The 15,956-nt window shown below is 43.9% G+C and overlaps 1 protein-coding gene across 1 annotated transcript; it reads left to right on the forward strand.

Moving 5' to 3' along the window:
• Positions 1 to 8,799: 8,799 nt before the first annotated feature.
• On the forward strand, positions 8,800 to 15,339 carry LOC136777958 (uncharacterized). Its single transcript, XM_066734529.1, has 4 exons — positions 8,800 to 9,768; positions 11,185 to 11,436; positions 11,554 to 13,524; positions 15,334 to 15,339. The coding sequence occupies exons 1-4, from the start codon at positions 8,800 to 8,802 to the stop codon at positions 15,337 to 15,339; spliced, it is 3,198 nt and encodes a 1,065-aa protein (XP_066590626.1).
• Positions 15,340 to 15,956: the final 617 nt, after the last annotated feature.

The raw sequence follows: 15,956 nt of genomic DNA on the forward strand, positions 1-15,956 counted from the left end.
TAAATCTAATTATAAGAAAATTATTACAAAGAAACAAAGTACATTTTCAGCACAATAATTGTATGATTAATTACATCAAACGCACACATATACATGCAAAGCAACTACACTGCTGAGGATACTTAACTGATTTTCAGGCATTATAAGTTTCCACATTCTTTGTACGCACTGAGAACACTGCTTAACAGTAGACATTGTATTGGTTGGAATGGCTTTCTTATGAGTAGATTATGTCTTTTTTAATTAAAACTTCTCGTTTTTACTTAATTTGCCCTTTTGGTGATTTATGAATCCTATTCTCTCAGTTCTTTTTCTTTGTATTCATGTCACCATTGTTCCTTTATGGCACCTTCATCTCCCCTTTCAGTGTTCTATTATCTGTAAATTTAAGCAAAATTGAGTAAATTATTAGCTAATAATAATATACATTAAAAAGATATTACTTATTTTCTTACATTAAAAATTAATAAAAAGAAATAATAATTTTCTGGATTCATTTCAATACTTCAAATCCCGTTGCTTATCCATTAACCTGTAAAATTTATAAACTTTTTAACAAAGAAATATATTCTACACTTTATATAGTTTATGTAATAATAGATATATTAACTGAAACAGGGATTAACTTATCTGATCCATTTTTGATTAATTAATCAGTTGTTATGATTTACCATAAATCACTTTTGCTCAAAAAATTTGTGTTTACTTCTTACTTAACCCATTTAAACAATTATGTCGCACAATACTAACACATACTTAAAATGATATAGCAATTTCAATAGTCAGTTTCCAATCTATGTTTTTTCCATTACGCCATCTTTGTTGCCAACCGTTCAATATGAAAACTTCTAAACCGTTCTGTAAAATGTCGCCGTATCCACCAACTTTCCATGGTATTATTTTCTCTTTCTTTTTTATTTCATCCTTTTCCTTTATAATCTTTTCTTTCTCTTCTTTCTGATCATGCAATACCATTTTTATTGAAGTTGAATTTGTAGAATTTTTTTTGCCTTTTCTCTAGTTTGACATCTTTTTATATTATATTAATCAATTTTTGCTTCAATCTGAAAAAACAATGTATTGATTAATTTGACGTACAAAATTTACTTTAGCAATAATATATAAGTACGTTATAAATATCTGTGTGTTTTTTTGTAAATGTTACCTCAATGATATTGATTACAATTCTCCCACAGTTCATTCTCAAGTCCAAATAACTGTAAAGACAAAATTTAATCTTCAAAGATGTGCAAGAGGACCAACCTATATATTTGCATAATCAGAAGATCGTAAAGCATTTAGAAGAAGCATTTGCATTACCCTAGATGGATGATAATGAACGAGCAGGTGAACTAGATCTCTTAGCCAATAATATTGCTGGATGGAGTATATTATTCGACATGTTACTTCTCTTTCTAAAACCTATGACAATTTTGAATCCTATCGATTCAAAGCGAAAAAGGCATTAAACAGAGGACGAGTGACCAGTTGATGATATACAGGGTGTAACGAAACGACCGCCTTTTCTCGTAACTGGAGGTTCGGGGTGACAAACTGAGTGCACGTGTAAAATTTCGTTCGAATCGTTCAAGAGGTTTAAAAGTTATTTCTATTTAAAAATCACCCTTTTTCAGTCCTTTTCGAACGACTTTAACTGCATAATGGAAAGTGGAGAAAGTGAAAAACAATTGATGAGCACCCAGCTAGAATGTAAAAATTATCGATCGCGTGCGGTAATACTTTTGCTATTTATTTCTTTAATCTGGCTATTAGATTAATTTTAAAAATAACAAAATCCTTTACATTACAATTCCAATTCAATTCAGTACAAGCATCATTGACTGATTTGATGGAAAGAGCGAGTTGACGCAATGTAAAGGAAAGTATCAAAAGCTAAGATATCGCGCGAGCGCAATGATAACTTAACAGACAATGCATGAGGGCATTCTCTTTCTACTAACGAAGCTAAAGGGAATGATTCAAAATCAATACATTGATGAAGGAGAAAACTAAACTCACCCATTAAATGTTCTGCAAGTTCCTTTAAATCGAAGTTTTTGAAAAAGCTTCAAACTGGCTCCTCGATGATTTCCAGAAAGCACGCTATCACTGATTTTGCATTTAAACACTTGTGAATTTAAACAAATTAGGTATTAACCTACGTTTCTTCAAAACACTGGTGAATTTGACACTTTTGAACTGTTTGAAGTAGGGTGATTAAGAGTGGTCGAAACGAATTATTGATTATTCTATCTCTCTGAGTCTCTCTTTTCAGCCTACTTCAAACAGTTCAAAAAGTGTCAAATTAACCGGTGTTTTGAAGAAACGTAGGTTAACACCTAATTTGCTTAAATTCGTGAGTTCTTAAATGCAAAATCAATGAAAGTGTGGATTCTGGAAATCATCGAGGAGCCAGTTTGAAGCTTTTTCAAAAACTTCGGTGTAAAGGAACTTAGAGAACAATAATGGGTAAGTTTAATTTTTTCTATCATCAATGAATTGATTTTAAATAATTCTTTTTACCTTCGTTTGTAGAAAGAAAATGCCTTGATGTGTTTCCTATTAAATTATCAGTGCTGTCGCGTGACATCTTACCTTTTGATACTTTCCTTTTCATTCTATCTTCTCCCTCTTTCCATCAATTCAGTCAATGATACTTGTATTGAATTGATTTGGAATTGTAATGAAAAGGATTTTGCTATTTTTAAAATTAATCTAATAGCCAAATTAATGAAATAAATAGCAAATGTATTATCGCGCGCGATCGATAATTTTTACATTTTAGTGGGGTGTTCGTCAATTGTTTTTCCACTTTCTCCACTTTATTATGCACAGTTAAAGTCGTTCGAAAAGGACCGAAAAAGGGTAGTTTTAAATGGAAATAACTTTTAAACCCCTTGAACGATTCGAACCAAATTTTACACGTGCATTTGGATGGTCACCCCGAACCTCCAGTTACGAGAAAAGGCGGTCGTTTCGTTACACCCTGTATTACAGTCTGCATCTTATTGTCTCCTTACTGCAAGGTGTAAAGCTTACTTTACTCTGAAATCTGTTTTTCATTTTGTTACTTTATTAAAGCCAAATAATCAACTGTTTATTATGATACAATACATTTACCTCATACCATTTCCTTGTAACTTAGAGAGAGTTAATACTCCTCTTGTTAAACTTAGGCTTAACAACTAAATAACGCCTGTTAAATGGGGATTTATCTTCTGTCGAGTACTTCAGATTCTCTTCTTCTTATTTTGTAATGGATTCTTCTACCACGATGGGCTGATCGTGATAGTTATCTCCCTATTACCTTCGGCCGTTCTTACATTCGGTACTTTCAGGGCGCCAGTTGGTCGTGTGGGTGACCAACAACCCAACGTTAACATAGGGGTCTTACCTCGCCATTCCAATCGTATGCATTTTCCAATGGGCTGATTGGTAGTGCACAGAGGACGGTACGGAAGCCTGGTTTGCTCAGTGTGCTAGGTCGTGGAGAGAGGGGAGGGTCCCTTACAGGTAGCCCGAGCCTCGCGACAATAGACACACTCTCCCACCCACCCACTCACACATGTGAGGGGAGGTGAGGAGACGAGAACATTATCGAGATCTTTTCTCATAGGGGACTGTCAGGGTGGTGCATCCCCGCAATGCTCAAGTCCGCGGTGCCATGCGCGTTGCCATGGACTTAGCGGCGGCACCCGGCATGCAGCAGAAACCTACCATACCTGCACAGGTCCCTTATGCATCGATAGCATACAGTGTGTTCGTTGCGTAGGGAGCAAGCTCACCTTATGCACACGGACACACTCATCGGTGAGCCGGTGTGGTGTACGTCCGCCTTGCGCGACGTCCCAGGCCTGACTCACTCTCTTATTTCCCCCTCCTCAGGGGACTAGAGAATTCGCCTTTTCGCAGGAGTCCCTGTGCCCACTTCTCCTCGTCTCACGCCGCCAAGTTGCTTGGCACAGCCCTGCCTTGCTCGCTTGGTCGGCTTGCACTTTTAAGTGGAGCGCCGGTGTTTTCATCCGCTCTTCTGACGGTCCACAGGGATGTTCTTAGACGGTACTTCCTGTCCACTCGGAAACCTATGCACCGAGTCGGTAATGTAGGGTTTGAAATAACCACTACTAATCGTTAGCTTCTCTTTAATTTCTTTATTAAATCCGGTATCTTGATACGTAACGAGAGAACCTCGTTACATACCCCCCTCCGTAACGGAGGTTTCGACCCAAAACCGGTACTTTCGAACCTAGTTCGCTCTATCCTTGTTAAGGGTCTACTTTTGGCGGTATTTCTGGCTTGTAAGGCTTGATATCAACTGTTGACATTTTTCCAACCTTTTTGCCTGCCAGATCTGACAGTTCAACCACTGTCTGCGATAACTTTTTAGCAATCATGAACGGTCCGGTGAATGGTTTATTCAACGCGGCCGATATATGCTTTGCTGCATTCGATAGCTGTCGGTTTCGAATTAGAACTAATTCGCCAACCTCGTATTGCTTTTCACGACGGCGTAAGTTGTAAGGCTTAGCCTGTCGTTCGTGAGCTTCGTCGAGAGCATGCTTGAAAACCAGTCTTAAGGTTTCTAAGCGTTTCATTCTCGCTAGCCACTGTTCGGTAGGCTGCGGAATGATATCGGTATCGCCTTCCAATTCACGCTTCATCGACCTTGCTGCTTCTGGTTCTCTCCCAAAATTCGCAAAAGCCGGTGTAGCTTGCAATGAATTATGGTGGGCCGTATTGAATGCAAATTGGAACGCACTCAAGTGACGATCCCATTCTCGATGATCAGAATCGAGGAAGGCCCGTATCATCATTTTCAGGCTTCTATTAACCCTTTCTGTTGGGTTTGCCTGAGGATGGTAAGGAGGTGTTGTCGTTTGCCTCATACCCGTTAGTTGTAACAAAGCGTTTATATCTTTGTTAACAAACTCAGTACCGTTGTCGGTCACTAAGACTTTCGGTGTACCCCATCTGTGTATCACCAAGTTTTCGATAGCTTCTGCAATTTTCTTGCCGATAGCTTTTTGAAGTGGAGCGATCTCAATCAATTTCGTGTAAAGGTCTTGAATGACCAATACGTACGAGAACCCTTGTTTACTTGGCGTCAGTGCACCCATAATATCTGCCGATATTACAGTCCACGGCTGTTCAACAATTCGGCGACCCATGAAGCCGACGGGAGCTTGTTGTTCTACTTTGCAGCGTTGGCATTCGTTGCAATGGCTGACGTATGACGTCACGTCTTTGAACATACCTGGCCAAAAATAATTTATCGCAAGGCGTCGATAAGTACGATCGATACCTTTGGTGGCCGGCTTGCGGTAATTTATGGCACTCTTCGAGCACCTTTTGCTTGTATTCTCTTGGTATTACCAATTTCCAAGCATCGAGATCCTCTAATTCAGCGTTAGCTAGATTAGAGCGTCGTTGATGATACATCAACTCACCGTCTAGTTTCCAATCTGGGAACTTTTCTGGTGACTTTTCGATATCTTTTACGCGCTTCAGATACCAAGCATCTTTGGTATCGGCGTAAGTTGTCGGTATTAGTGCATTCAAACTTTCCGGTGCTCGTGACAGATCATCTGGAACATGATTTAATGCTCCTTTTCGGTGTACGATTGTAAAATCGTATTCCATTAAGGCGAGAGCCCATCGAGCGAGTCGTCCGGATGGATCTTTTAAATTGTGTAACCATCGGAGACTACTGTGGTCGGTAATAACAGTGAAACGGTAGCCTTCAAGGTAGCATCTAAACTTCTTGATGGACCATATCACTGCCAAGCATTCTTGCTCGGTTACGGTATATTTTCTTTCAGGTTCGGTAAGCGCTCTACTTGCGTAGGCAATTACCCTTTCCTGACCTTCGATAACTTGTGTCAAAACAGCTCCTAGGCCAACGTTGCTGGCGTCGGTTTGTAATGAAAACGGTATGGAAAAATCTGGGCATGCGAGCGTTGGTGCGCTCGTTAAACATCCTTTCAGTGCGTCAATTGCTGACTGCTGATTGGTTGTCCATTCCCACGCTTGATTTTTCTTCGTTAGCTTTGTTAATGGCTCAGCAATAGTCGCAAATTCGGGTATGAATCTCCTGTACCAGGAAGCCATACCCAAGAATCTACGAATTTGCTTGAGATTTTTCGGTATCAGGAAGGCAATCACAGCTTCAGTTTTAGCTGGATCTACCCAAAGTCCTTGGCTGTCGACAATAAACCCGAGATATTTCACTTCTGTTCTACAGAAATGGCTTTTCTCTTTGTTTATTGTTAAGTTTGCTTGCCTTAACTTCTCGATAATTCTCTCTAACCACAATAAGTGCTCATCGAATGTTTTGGTGACAATTATAATGTCATCCAGATAAACGAACACATGAGGATAGAATTCGGGATCAAGTAGTTTGTCCAGAGCACGCTGGAAAATCGCGCGGGAGCGTTAGTTAATCCATATGGCATACGTTTGAATTGAAACAAACCTCTGCCTGGAACGATGAAAGCCGTGATACCACGAGATTTCTCCGCTAACGGTACTTGCCAATACGCTTGACTTAAATCGAGCGTCGTTAGATAATTGGCTTGTCGTAACTCGTCAAGAATACCCGCCATATTTGGTAATGGGTAGGCATCTTTTTTCGTTACTGCGTTAACACGCCGTAGATCTACGCAAAACCGAAGTTTGCCATTGGCTTTCTTTGCCATGACCACCGGGCTTGCCCAATCGCTTTGCGATGGTTCGATGATGCCATTGGTTAGCATTTCATCCACCTCTTGCCACATAGCTTGGCGGATTTTCTCCGTGCATCTATGTGCTCGCTGACGAATAGGCTCGTGATCTTGCACGTCGATTTCGACTGCCGGTAATTTTGAGATTCCCGGTTTTCCAGAAATGGGGGGTAGCTTGATTTCTAGAAAATCGTGTAACCTCTGAGCGTTATCTGTATCGGGAACTGTTAAGCCGTTACATATGACTACACAATTTAGTCTTTCGGCATTCGAGAACATAAATTTATTCTGTGGTTTTTCCTTATATGCCCACTCTCCCGCTGAGAAGTCGACAATCACGCAAGCGTGACTAAGGAAATCCAGTCCCAGAATAAAATTGCTAGACAAGGATGGCATCCATAGTGTGTCCTCTATAGTTGTCTTCCCCTCCAACAGGATCGGTATCTTAGCGGATTCATTAACTTTGCAAACGCAATTGTTTCCGACGGTAACTATCAAGGTTTCTATTTTTCTGGACTTTATACCAATTGATTTAAATAAATCTATGGCTTTTTGTCCTGCGAACGTGCGTGATGCACCAGAATCTAGTAATGCACGCAGTTCGTTCCCTTGAATGGTGACTGTCGTATAAAATGCTAATTTCTCAGCATTATTTCCACATGTGGTACTTATTACATCGGCTAAATCACCAGTCGATAACTTGTTCTCGATCGATAAATCTTCGAAGATTTCGGTATTGACAACCAGAGCGTCTGGACGCTCCGCATTGTTTTTATTTACATTCTCTAACCTGGGCATTTCCGATGGGTTTGAGAACGTGCGATAACTGTAATCATACTCGATATTCGAACATCCTTGTTCGAGATTGGGAGGAGCAGAAAATGTTGCGAAGTAGATTCCGCATTTCTCTGTTATATCTCCCATCTCTATTGCGCTCACAATAGACGGCTAGACCGACAGCGCCTAGCCGCTCTATCTGTCTCTCTCTCCGCGGCGCGCTTGCGCGTCTTCTGGCCCTGGCGCGTCGCGGCCGCGAAGCGACACTACTTGCGCGCTTGGCCACTAGGTGGCTAGCGCCCGCGGCAGCTCTCTCGCTGGCAAGATTAGTGTCGCGTAATTATATAGATGGGTCCTTGATAAGGACCCATCGCACCTCAGCCTTGCTCGATCGCTTCGCAGCAGCAAAGCACCGCAGCACCTTTTTTGAGCCTTTCGGCACCACCGCCTCCACGGCATTTTTTGACGCCTCCACCAGGCCAGCCAACGAGCGCCTCCACCGGCGAACTCTACGGGTCGACTACTTTGGTAAGTATCACCCACCACCCACTGCCTACCAAGAGGGGACTACCCCTCTGCGGCGATATCCTCCCTCCTAAGGGAAATTTCTCCGGGGACTGCCCGGGAGAAGTTAACCCTCTCCTTCCCCTCCACACTGCCTCCGAGGACTACCTCGGACCCTTTGTTCCGACCCTCAAGTCCAGGGCTCTCGAAAGAGTCGGGTAGCGGGAGGGGTAGCATTCACCCTAGGGGTTGGGGTGGCTCGGAGCCACTATAGCTCTAGGAGAAGTAGGCCGAGGGGTAAGGGGACTTCCCCTTCCCTAAAACCACTTCTCCTATTTCGCTTACTCCCGTGGCTGGGGATTTTACTGGGGAATACTCCAGGGAAAATTGCCCAGTCCGGGAGCTTCTAAGTCCGCGTTCCTTTCTGGGGAATTCTGTTTTCTGGGGTTCTAGGGAATCTTCGTAGACCGAAATTCCCTAGAAGTTGACGAGAGCAAATTCCCTAGAAAGTCGATCATTAGTCTAGCGGTTCTTTTGTAAATATTGTAAAATTGTTGTACATTTTATTTATTTGAATAAAGACTCTTTTACCTCTTACATTTGTCTTCGAACTTTATTCTCAGATATAACCTTCCCTTCTGACCACAGGGCTGGAACCTACTTGGGCACTGTCTCGCACAAATTTTTGGTCCTTCGAGCCGGATTTCCGGCAACAAACGTTCGAAGTGCATCAGTGTTCCTGAGTGGGCATTCCGTACTGTGGTTTGGATTGTGGTTTGTTCTGGAATAGAGTTTCAAAATGGCTAGCGCAGGGGAATTATTAAAAGCAATCAATTACGTGCCCATGATTCGGGGTGAATTCGTTCGGTTGGTTGTTAACATCAAGAAGCGTGGAGTGCACAATTTCACCCTTCCCTTCTTGGAGGATAGGCTAGCAGCCTTAGAGAAGTGGCTTAACGTGTTGCATAAAACTCACGTTAAGATCACTACTCACACTAAACCGGCCGAATTAGCTAAAATGGAGTACGTAACCGATAATTGGTATCAAGCGGCCCTTGATGCCCATAGTGACGGGGAAGAATTCATCCTAGGACATCTAGATGAACTTCGACCCAATCAGGGCATGTCGGCATCAGGTCCCACAGCGCCTTCAGGCGAAATAAACCACATTAGGCTTCCAGTTATTGATTTACCGAAGTTTTCCGGGGATTATTTAGAATGGAACAACTTTTATGAGACGTTCCGTTCCATTGTTCACGACAAAGTGTATGTCTCGGGTCGGGACAAGTTCCATTATCTAAAATCCTGTTTGCAAGGAGAAGCAGCTACGGTCATTAAATCTTTAGCGATCACTTCCGAGAACTATGAGATAGCATGGGACACTCTGGTAGCTCGGTACACTGACAAACGGATGATCACGGATACGTTCTTAGATCAAATCTCGCAAGTACCCACGCTTCGGGGTGACAATTTTAAGGTTCTGAAAGAAGTTAGGGACTCAGTTACGGTTGCTCTCAACGCCCTTAAAACTATGGGATACGGCGTCGATCAATGGGATCCCATAATTGTTCATTCGCTGAAGAACAAACTGGATGACACCCTTCGTTTAGCCTGGGAAATGTATCTAGGAAGCAGCAAGGATTATCCCTCGTTCATTCAATTCTCTGAGTTTCTAACGCGTCATATTAACTCCTTGCAATCATTAGGTAACAAACCTAAAACTTCCAAAAAGGAATCGGGGAGATCCTTGAAGTCACACGCTACTAGCGTGAATAGTACCGGTTGCGCTCACTGTGGTAGTAACCATCTCTTGTATCAGTGCAAGGACTACCTTGCATTGACCCCTCAGGCCCGTTCAAAGTTCGCATTTTCACAGAATCTTTGCATCAACTGTCTGAGGCCCGGGCATAGTTGCTCCAATAGCTCTTCTTCGTCACGATGCAGGAAATGTAGTAAAATGCATCATACCTTATTACATTTTGACAAATCTGGCACCGGGGGGAGCAAGGCACGGGGGTCTACCCCCGCGGTCAACTCCTTTTCCGAGCCAGAACCCTCTAGCTCGAATACTACAACACATCTTAGTGTTTCCGACACCCGATCAGTGCTTTTGGCCACCTTTTCTGCCAGAATCGACGCTCATGACGGTTCTCGTATTATAGTCCGCGGTTTAGTTGACACGGGCTCCGAAACTTCCTTTATTTCGGAAAATCTAGCTCAACAACTACGGGTATCACGAAAACGTGTCAACGCAACCATTCATGGCGTCTCTCTGAATTCGGCTCAAAACGTTCGAGCAGAGGTACAGATTACGCTTCATTCTCTATCACGACACGGTGTCTCGTTGGACGTAACTGCATTGATCTTACCAAGGGTTACTCAGTATATGCCTCCGACTTATTCTCCGTCGTCCTTTCCAGCACTTAGCAAAATTGATCTGGCTGATCACTTCGCTTCAACCAGGGCTCCAATTGATGTGCTCATTGGTGCAGACTATCTTGCAGCATTGATGGAAGGCCCGTACATGCATTCTCCTGATCATACGTTGCTTGCTCAGCGGACTATTTTTGGGTGGATCGTTTCGGGGGTCGTACCCAAGGCTGGTCGCTCTCATAGTGTCACGGTGCATTATTGCTTTGAGGTAGAAAAAACTCTTCGCGACTTCTGGGAACTGGAAGAAGTTCCGGAAGTCAAACCCATGTCCACAGAGGACTCCCTCTGTGAACAACATTTTGTGAATACGGTATCACGCACCTCTTCAGGTCGTTTTGTCGTTGCTTTACCTTTTCGATCCGACATCGAGAAGCACAGCTTAGGTTCTTCCTCTCGGGTAGCAGAGAAAACCTTAACACGAATACTTCGGCGATTGGAAACCTCTCCAGAACAAGCTAAAAGTTATTCTCAATTCTTACAGGAGTATCAAGTGTTAGGACATATGTCTCCTGTTCCTTTGAACTCTGATTTTCGCGTCTTTCTGCCTCATCATGCAGTTTTTAAGACCGAGAACCAGAAAACAAAGATTCGCGTTGTATTCAACGCATCTTCTAAAACCTTTACTGGCGTCTCGCTTAATGATACGCTATTCATTGGACCCAAACTCCAACAGGACATCACGCGGATCCTGATGAATTGGCGTTCCTTTTGATATGTAGGCGTGACAGACATTGTTAAGATGTTCCGACAGATTCTTGTGCGTTTTGAGGACCGCAAGTATCAGAACATTTTATGGAAGACTGATTCCGGTGCGCTTCAGGCTTTCGAGCTCAACACGGTGACCTACGATACGGGACCGGCACCGTTCTTATCCTCGCGAGTTTTGCGCGAATTAGCTTACACGGACGGAGCTGACTTCCCTCTCGCACAGGATGTGTTGTTAAATTCTACTTATGTAGACGACATACTTTTTGGGGCCCATGACTTAAAGCAACTTAGTTCGGTCAGGGAACAACTCATCGCTCTACTGGCGAAAGGGGGCTTCTCCTTAAGCAAATGGGCATTCAATCAACCGGGGTCTTCCCCGCTTGAACCTACCGAGCTGCACACTTTCTTTGAGGATCCTGCTGGATCAAGTAAAGTCTTGGGCATATATTGGGATCACGGGGATGATAGCTTCCACTTCCGTGCTTCTCCTTCTCACATTGGTGTACTAACCAAACGCATCTTCTTATCAGAGAATGCCAAGATCTTCGATCCATTGGGATGGATCTCTCCAATAGTCATCACCTTAAAGCAGTTGATGCAATCCACCTGGTTGCTTAAACTCTCTTGGGATGAAGAAATTCCCGAGCCTATTCAGTCAAAATGGCTCAAGTGCTATGAGCAGCTCCGAGACTTACAGACTTTACGGATCCCACGGTGGACTGGACAATCATTTACTACTGGAAAACGCGAATTAATTGGATTTTGCGACGCCTCAGAGCTTGCGTACGGCGCGGTCGTTTATGAACGCCTCACTGATGAGGACGGTCAACTCTCGGTACATTTAGTAATGTCCAAAACAAAAGTCGCTCCGATCAAGACCACTTCAATCCCTCGTCTGGAGTTGGTCGCCGCTGCCCTTCTTGTCAAATTATTGGTTCACGTCAAGGGAAGCTTGGTCGGGAGTTGTGATGCGATTCGTTGCTATTCAGATTCGCAGGTCGCTTTAGCTTGGATAGCAAAGCAACCCGTACATTGGAAGACGTTTGTGGCCAATCGCGTTTCATATATCCAAACACATTTATCGGAAGCCAGCTGGCATTATGTACACACTAAATCGAATCCTGCAGACTTGTGTTCAAGAGGAACCAGTGCTCAACAGTTATCAGAGGACTCACTTTGGTGGCATGGGCCTGCTTTCCTCCGTGAGCACACCGTAAATCCCGTTCAGATTTTTGAAACCGCGGAAGAAAGTCGGAAGGTAGCGTTACCCGCTCAAATGGACAAAGCCCAGTGTTGGTTTTTTGATAAATTTTCGTCTTGGTCTAAACTGGTCCGAGTTATGGCCTATGTTCTTCGATTTGTCCAGCGGACCAGGAAAACCGGCCAACGGGAGGACTCCCTCCTGTCCGCTTCAGAGATTCGCGATTCTATAGTCGCTATCGTACAGGTGGTTCAACGGACACACTTCGCCGACGAGCTTTCAGCCTTGAATCATGGGTCACGTATACCGTCGCGCTCAAAGCTTCTTTCATTATATCCGGTAACTGATTCACAAGGAATCCTAAGAATAGGGGGGCGGCTTCGGAACGCCGAAATTTCTGAACAAATGAAACACCCCATTATTCTTCCGGATTGCCACTTAACGGCCATTCTTATTAGGCAAACTCACCTAGAGACACTTCACGGGGGACTCCAATTAACCTTGTCCACGTTGCGACAAAGGTTTTGGGTCGTGAATGCACGAAATCTAGTAAAATCATGTGTTCATAAATGCATCACGTGTGTTCGCGAACGCGCTAAACTCGGTAACCAACTCATGGGTTCACTTCCTGCCGCTCGGGTTTCTCGCAGCTTCACTTTTGAACACACCGGAGTAGACTATGCCGGGCCCTTTTCCGTGAAATTACATCACGGTCGTAATGCAAAAGCCATAAAATGCTACGTGGCCGTGTTCGTATGTCTATCTACCCGTGCTGTTCACTTGGAACTCGTCTCCAGACTGGACACCGAGGCCTTCCTCGCCGCGCTGACTCGATTTATCTCTCGTCGTGGAAAACCCGCCGTCATGTATTCGGACAACGGCCTTAATTTTCAAGGAGCGGACGCTGAACTAAAACGCGCCTACCGATGCTCCTTAGAAGCTGCACGCGCTCAGAACACCGATTCCATCAGTAAAATCGAGTGGAAATTCATTCCGGTCGCTACTCCCCACTGGGGCGGTCTTTGGGAAAGTGCCGTAAAAAGCATGAAGCACCACCTGAAGCGCTCCCTCGGAATTTTCGTGCCCAATTTCGAGGAAATGGCCACACTATTGACCAAGATTGAGGCCTGTTTAAATTCACGACCTATATCGCGGTTACATGATGATCCAGAGTCGTTGGACGTACTCACTCCGGGGCATTTTTTGTCAGGACGGGCGTTAAATTCCCCACCTGAATTATCCACCTTGGATTTACGCGAATCATTATTAAACCGTTGGCAAACCGTGAATCGAATCACCGAGACCTTTTGGAAGAAGTGGTCTTCCGAATACTTACACACTCTGCAACATAGGCCGAAATGGCAGAACTCTAACTCGGAATTCGGTGAAGGAGATTTAGTGCTTGTCAAAGTACCTAACAATCCTCCCCGTATGTGGACCTTGGGGCGGATTCTCAAACTAGTTCCTGGGGTGGACAGAGTAGCTCACGTAGCTGTCCTTAAAACCGCGAGAAAAGAGATTCAACGGAGTCTCTCGCAACTCTGTAAACTCCCCTCTTAGCCCTCACTTTGGGTCGTATCAGGGTCTATCTTCACCCTGCCTTGCGGCATCCTGGGACTCTTCAGGTTGTCATCTCTCCTTCTCAAGCTTCCTGGGACTCTTCAGGTTGCTTACACTCTTCCTGGTTTCCTGGGGCTCTTCAGGTTACCACCTCCTCTCTCGGGCGTCCTGGGACTCTTCAGGTCGTCCTGTTTCCTGTTCCAAACCTTCAGGAACACTTTATGATCTCCGCCATGTCTTTTCTTCCAAAACTCCAAAAATACTTACTGAGTCTTCGTACTCATCATTTTCCCTTTGGTGCAGTGAGAATTAATCATGGCGGATTATCCGTGGGCCCACCTCCTGGGCGTAGGCTACGAGGACGAGGGGGACGATGTCCTCGAATTGCATGCCCCCCGGGAGGAAGCGGAATTTCGACGGCTGTTCGGCCACGTTCTCCCGGCGGGGCAAAAAGAGAAGCCGGCACCACCACCACCTCCACCTCCAGCAGCACGACCGCGGACGAGACGGCAGAGGCCCGTCATCGCCTCAAAGAAGAGCATTGCCTCGGCGAACTGGTCTGGGAAAGTCCTCGACGATCCCAGCGCCAGGGAGCTCGAGCGCAATGCTCAAAAAATCAAAGTCCGGGCATTCGGGCAGAAGATAGAGGTGCCCCTCTATACGGCCCTGAAATTGCGCCGCTGGAAGGCCTGGGCTCCGCAGGGCAAAATAACCCTGCGGTGGTCGCCGGCCCTAGAGCTTCATTCAGCGAAGCTACATATGAAGCTGAAAAAATAGTCGTCTCGTCCCTATCTGTTTTATATCTTTTATTTTATTTTTTTTTGTTTGTAAATAAATTTGTTTTAAACTGATGTTGTGGTTCTATCGCTGATTCACGACAACCTCGAAATTCTTTTGTATAATAAAGTTTATTGACGTTTGATTTACAATGTTTCTTCTTTATACAAATTGATAACCAGAGCTATGAGCTAGATAATTATAGTCTTAAGAGACAAAGGATTGCCTGGATAAGTTTAAGAGATAAGAGGACTGAAGGTCCTAGGAGACTCGACTTGTTCCTTCTAGCTTTTGACTCGAACTGAATTTTGGGGCTGCACGTTTGGGGCTCCTACCCTCAAAGTGCAGCGTCAAACATTACCTTATATGGTAACATTTGCGGGTCCCAATGGTCAAATGCGTCATTGTTCTAGAACATTCGACTGCCGTCGAAGTGCATTTTGCCACGTGTCGGGACTTAGCCTTGGCGACTGTGTGAACGAGCTGCGTCTGGCGCTTCGTATTACATTTAGGAATTTGTCGCTTTTAGGAGTATCTCTCCTTTACAATGAGGCTATTGATATTTTAATATAATTATGATAGATTTAGAGTTATTAATTATATCTTTAAATGATAATAATATTAATAATATTAATTATATAATGCTTATTGTAGCAATGAGTTATGTATGTTTATTCTATGTACATAACACCCCTCCCCCCCTGGAAAAAGAGGGTGGGTGGTTAATAATCGGGGTTGTATTGAAGGTTTACTGCTTGCTCAGGTGTGACGATGATCATGTGCGTCGGGGCAGCATCGTCCGTTGCTGGGGCGGCGGCGTCATCTGTTACGATGGCATTGGGTGGCAATGCCTGTATTGACCTGAGTCTTGGCTTAGGTTTTGGTCTTTTGTGAAGATATCGCCAGATTATGTAGATGGTTAATCCTATGATGATTAACGTTGTAGTAGAATATGAGATGGCCATATGTTGATAGGTGTTTGTTGTCCTAGGTCTTCGTTTTGTACATCCTTTTTCAGCTGTTTTAACTGGATGCTGAGCGTGTTGAGGTCGTTGACCTTGTTCAGGATGTTATGCAGCCTGGGAATTTTGGTTGTGTTGATTGCTGCTACGTAGTTTTCAGGATCTATGGCTCTCAAAGAGAAATTATAGTGCGGGATATAGTGTTTATGTTTGTTGGGCTTGGAGGTTTGTACGGGTTCCAAAACAAAATCAGTAGCTGTTAGGATACAGTTTTTATATAAATTAATTACTCCGGAGCCCATTAATTCTATATTA

This window comes from Prorops nasuta, unplaced genomic scaffold, assembly GCF_024137725.1.
Source record: "Prorops nasuta isolate Cenicafe-Biocafe unplaced genomic scaffold, Cenicafe_Pnas_1.2 PNAS00013, whole genome shotgun sequence".
NCBI lineage: Eukaryota > Metazoa > Arthropoda > Insecta > Hymenoptera > Bethylidae > Prorops > Prorops nasuta.

Bases quoted from the DNA above. Each gene is read 5' to 3' on its own strand.
- LOC136777958 (XM_066734529.1), top strand. From the start codon at position 8,800: ATGGCTAGCGCAGGGGAATTATTAAAAGCAATCAATTACGTGCCCATG. The intron at 9,769-11,184 runs GTGAATAGTACC...ATGTTCCGACAG, and splicing joins TGAAGTCACACGCTACTAGC to ATTCTTGTGCGTTTTGAGGA. The intron at 11,437-11,553 runs GTCAGGGAACAA...ACTTTCTTTGAG, and splicing joins ACTTAAAGCAACTTAGTTCG to GATCCTGCTGGATCAAGTAA.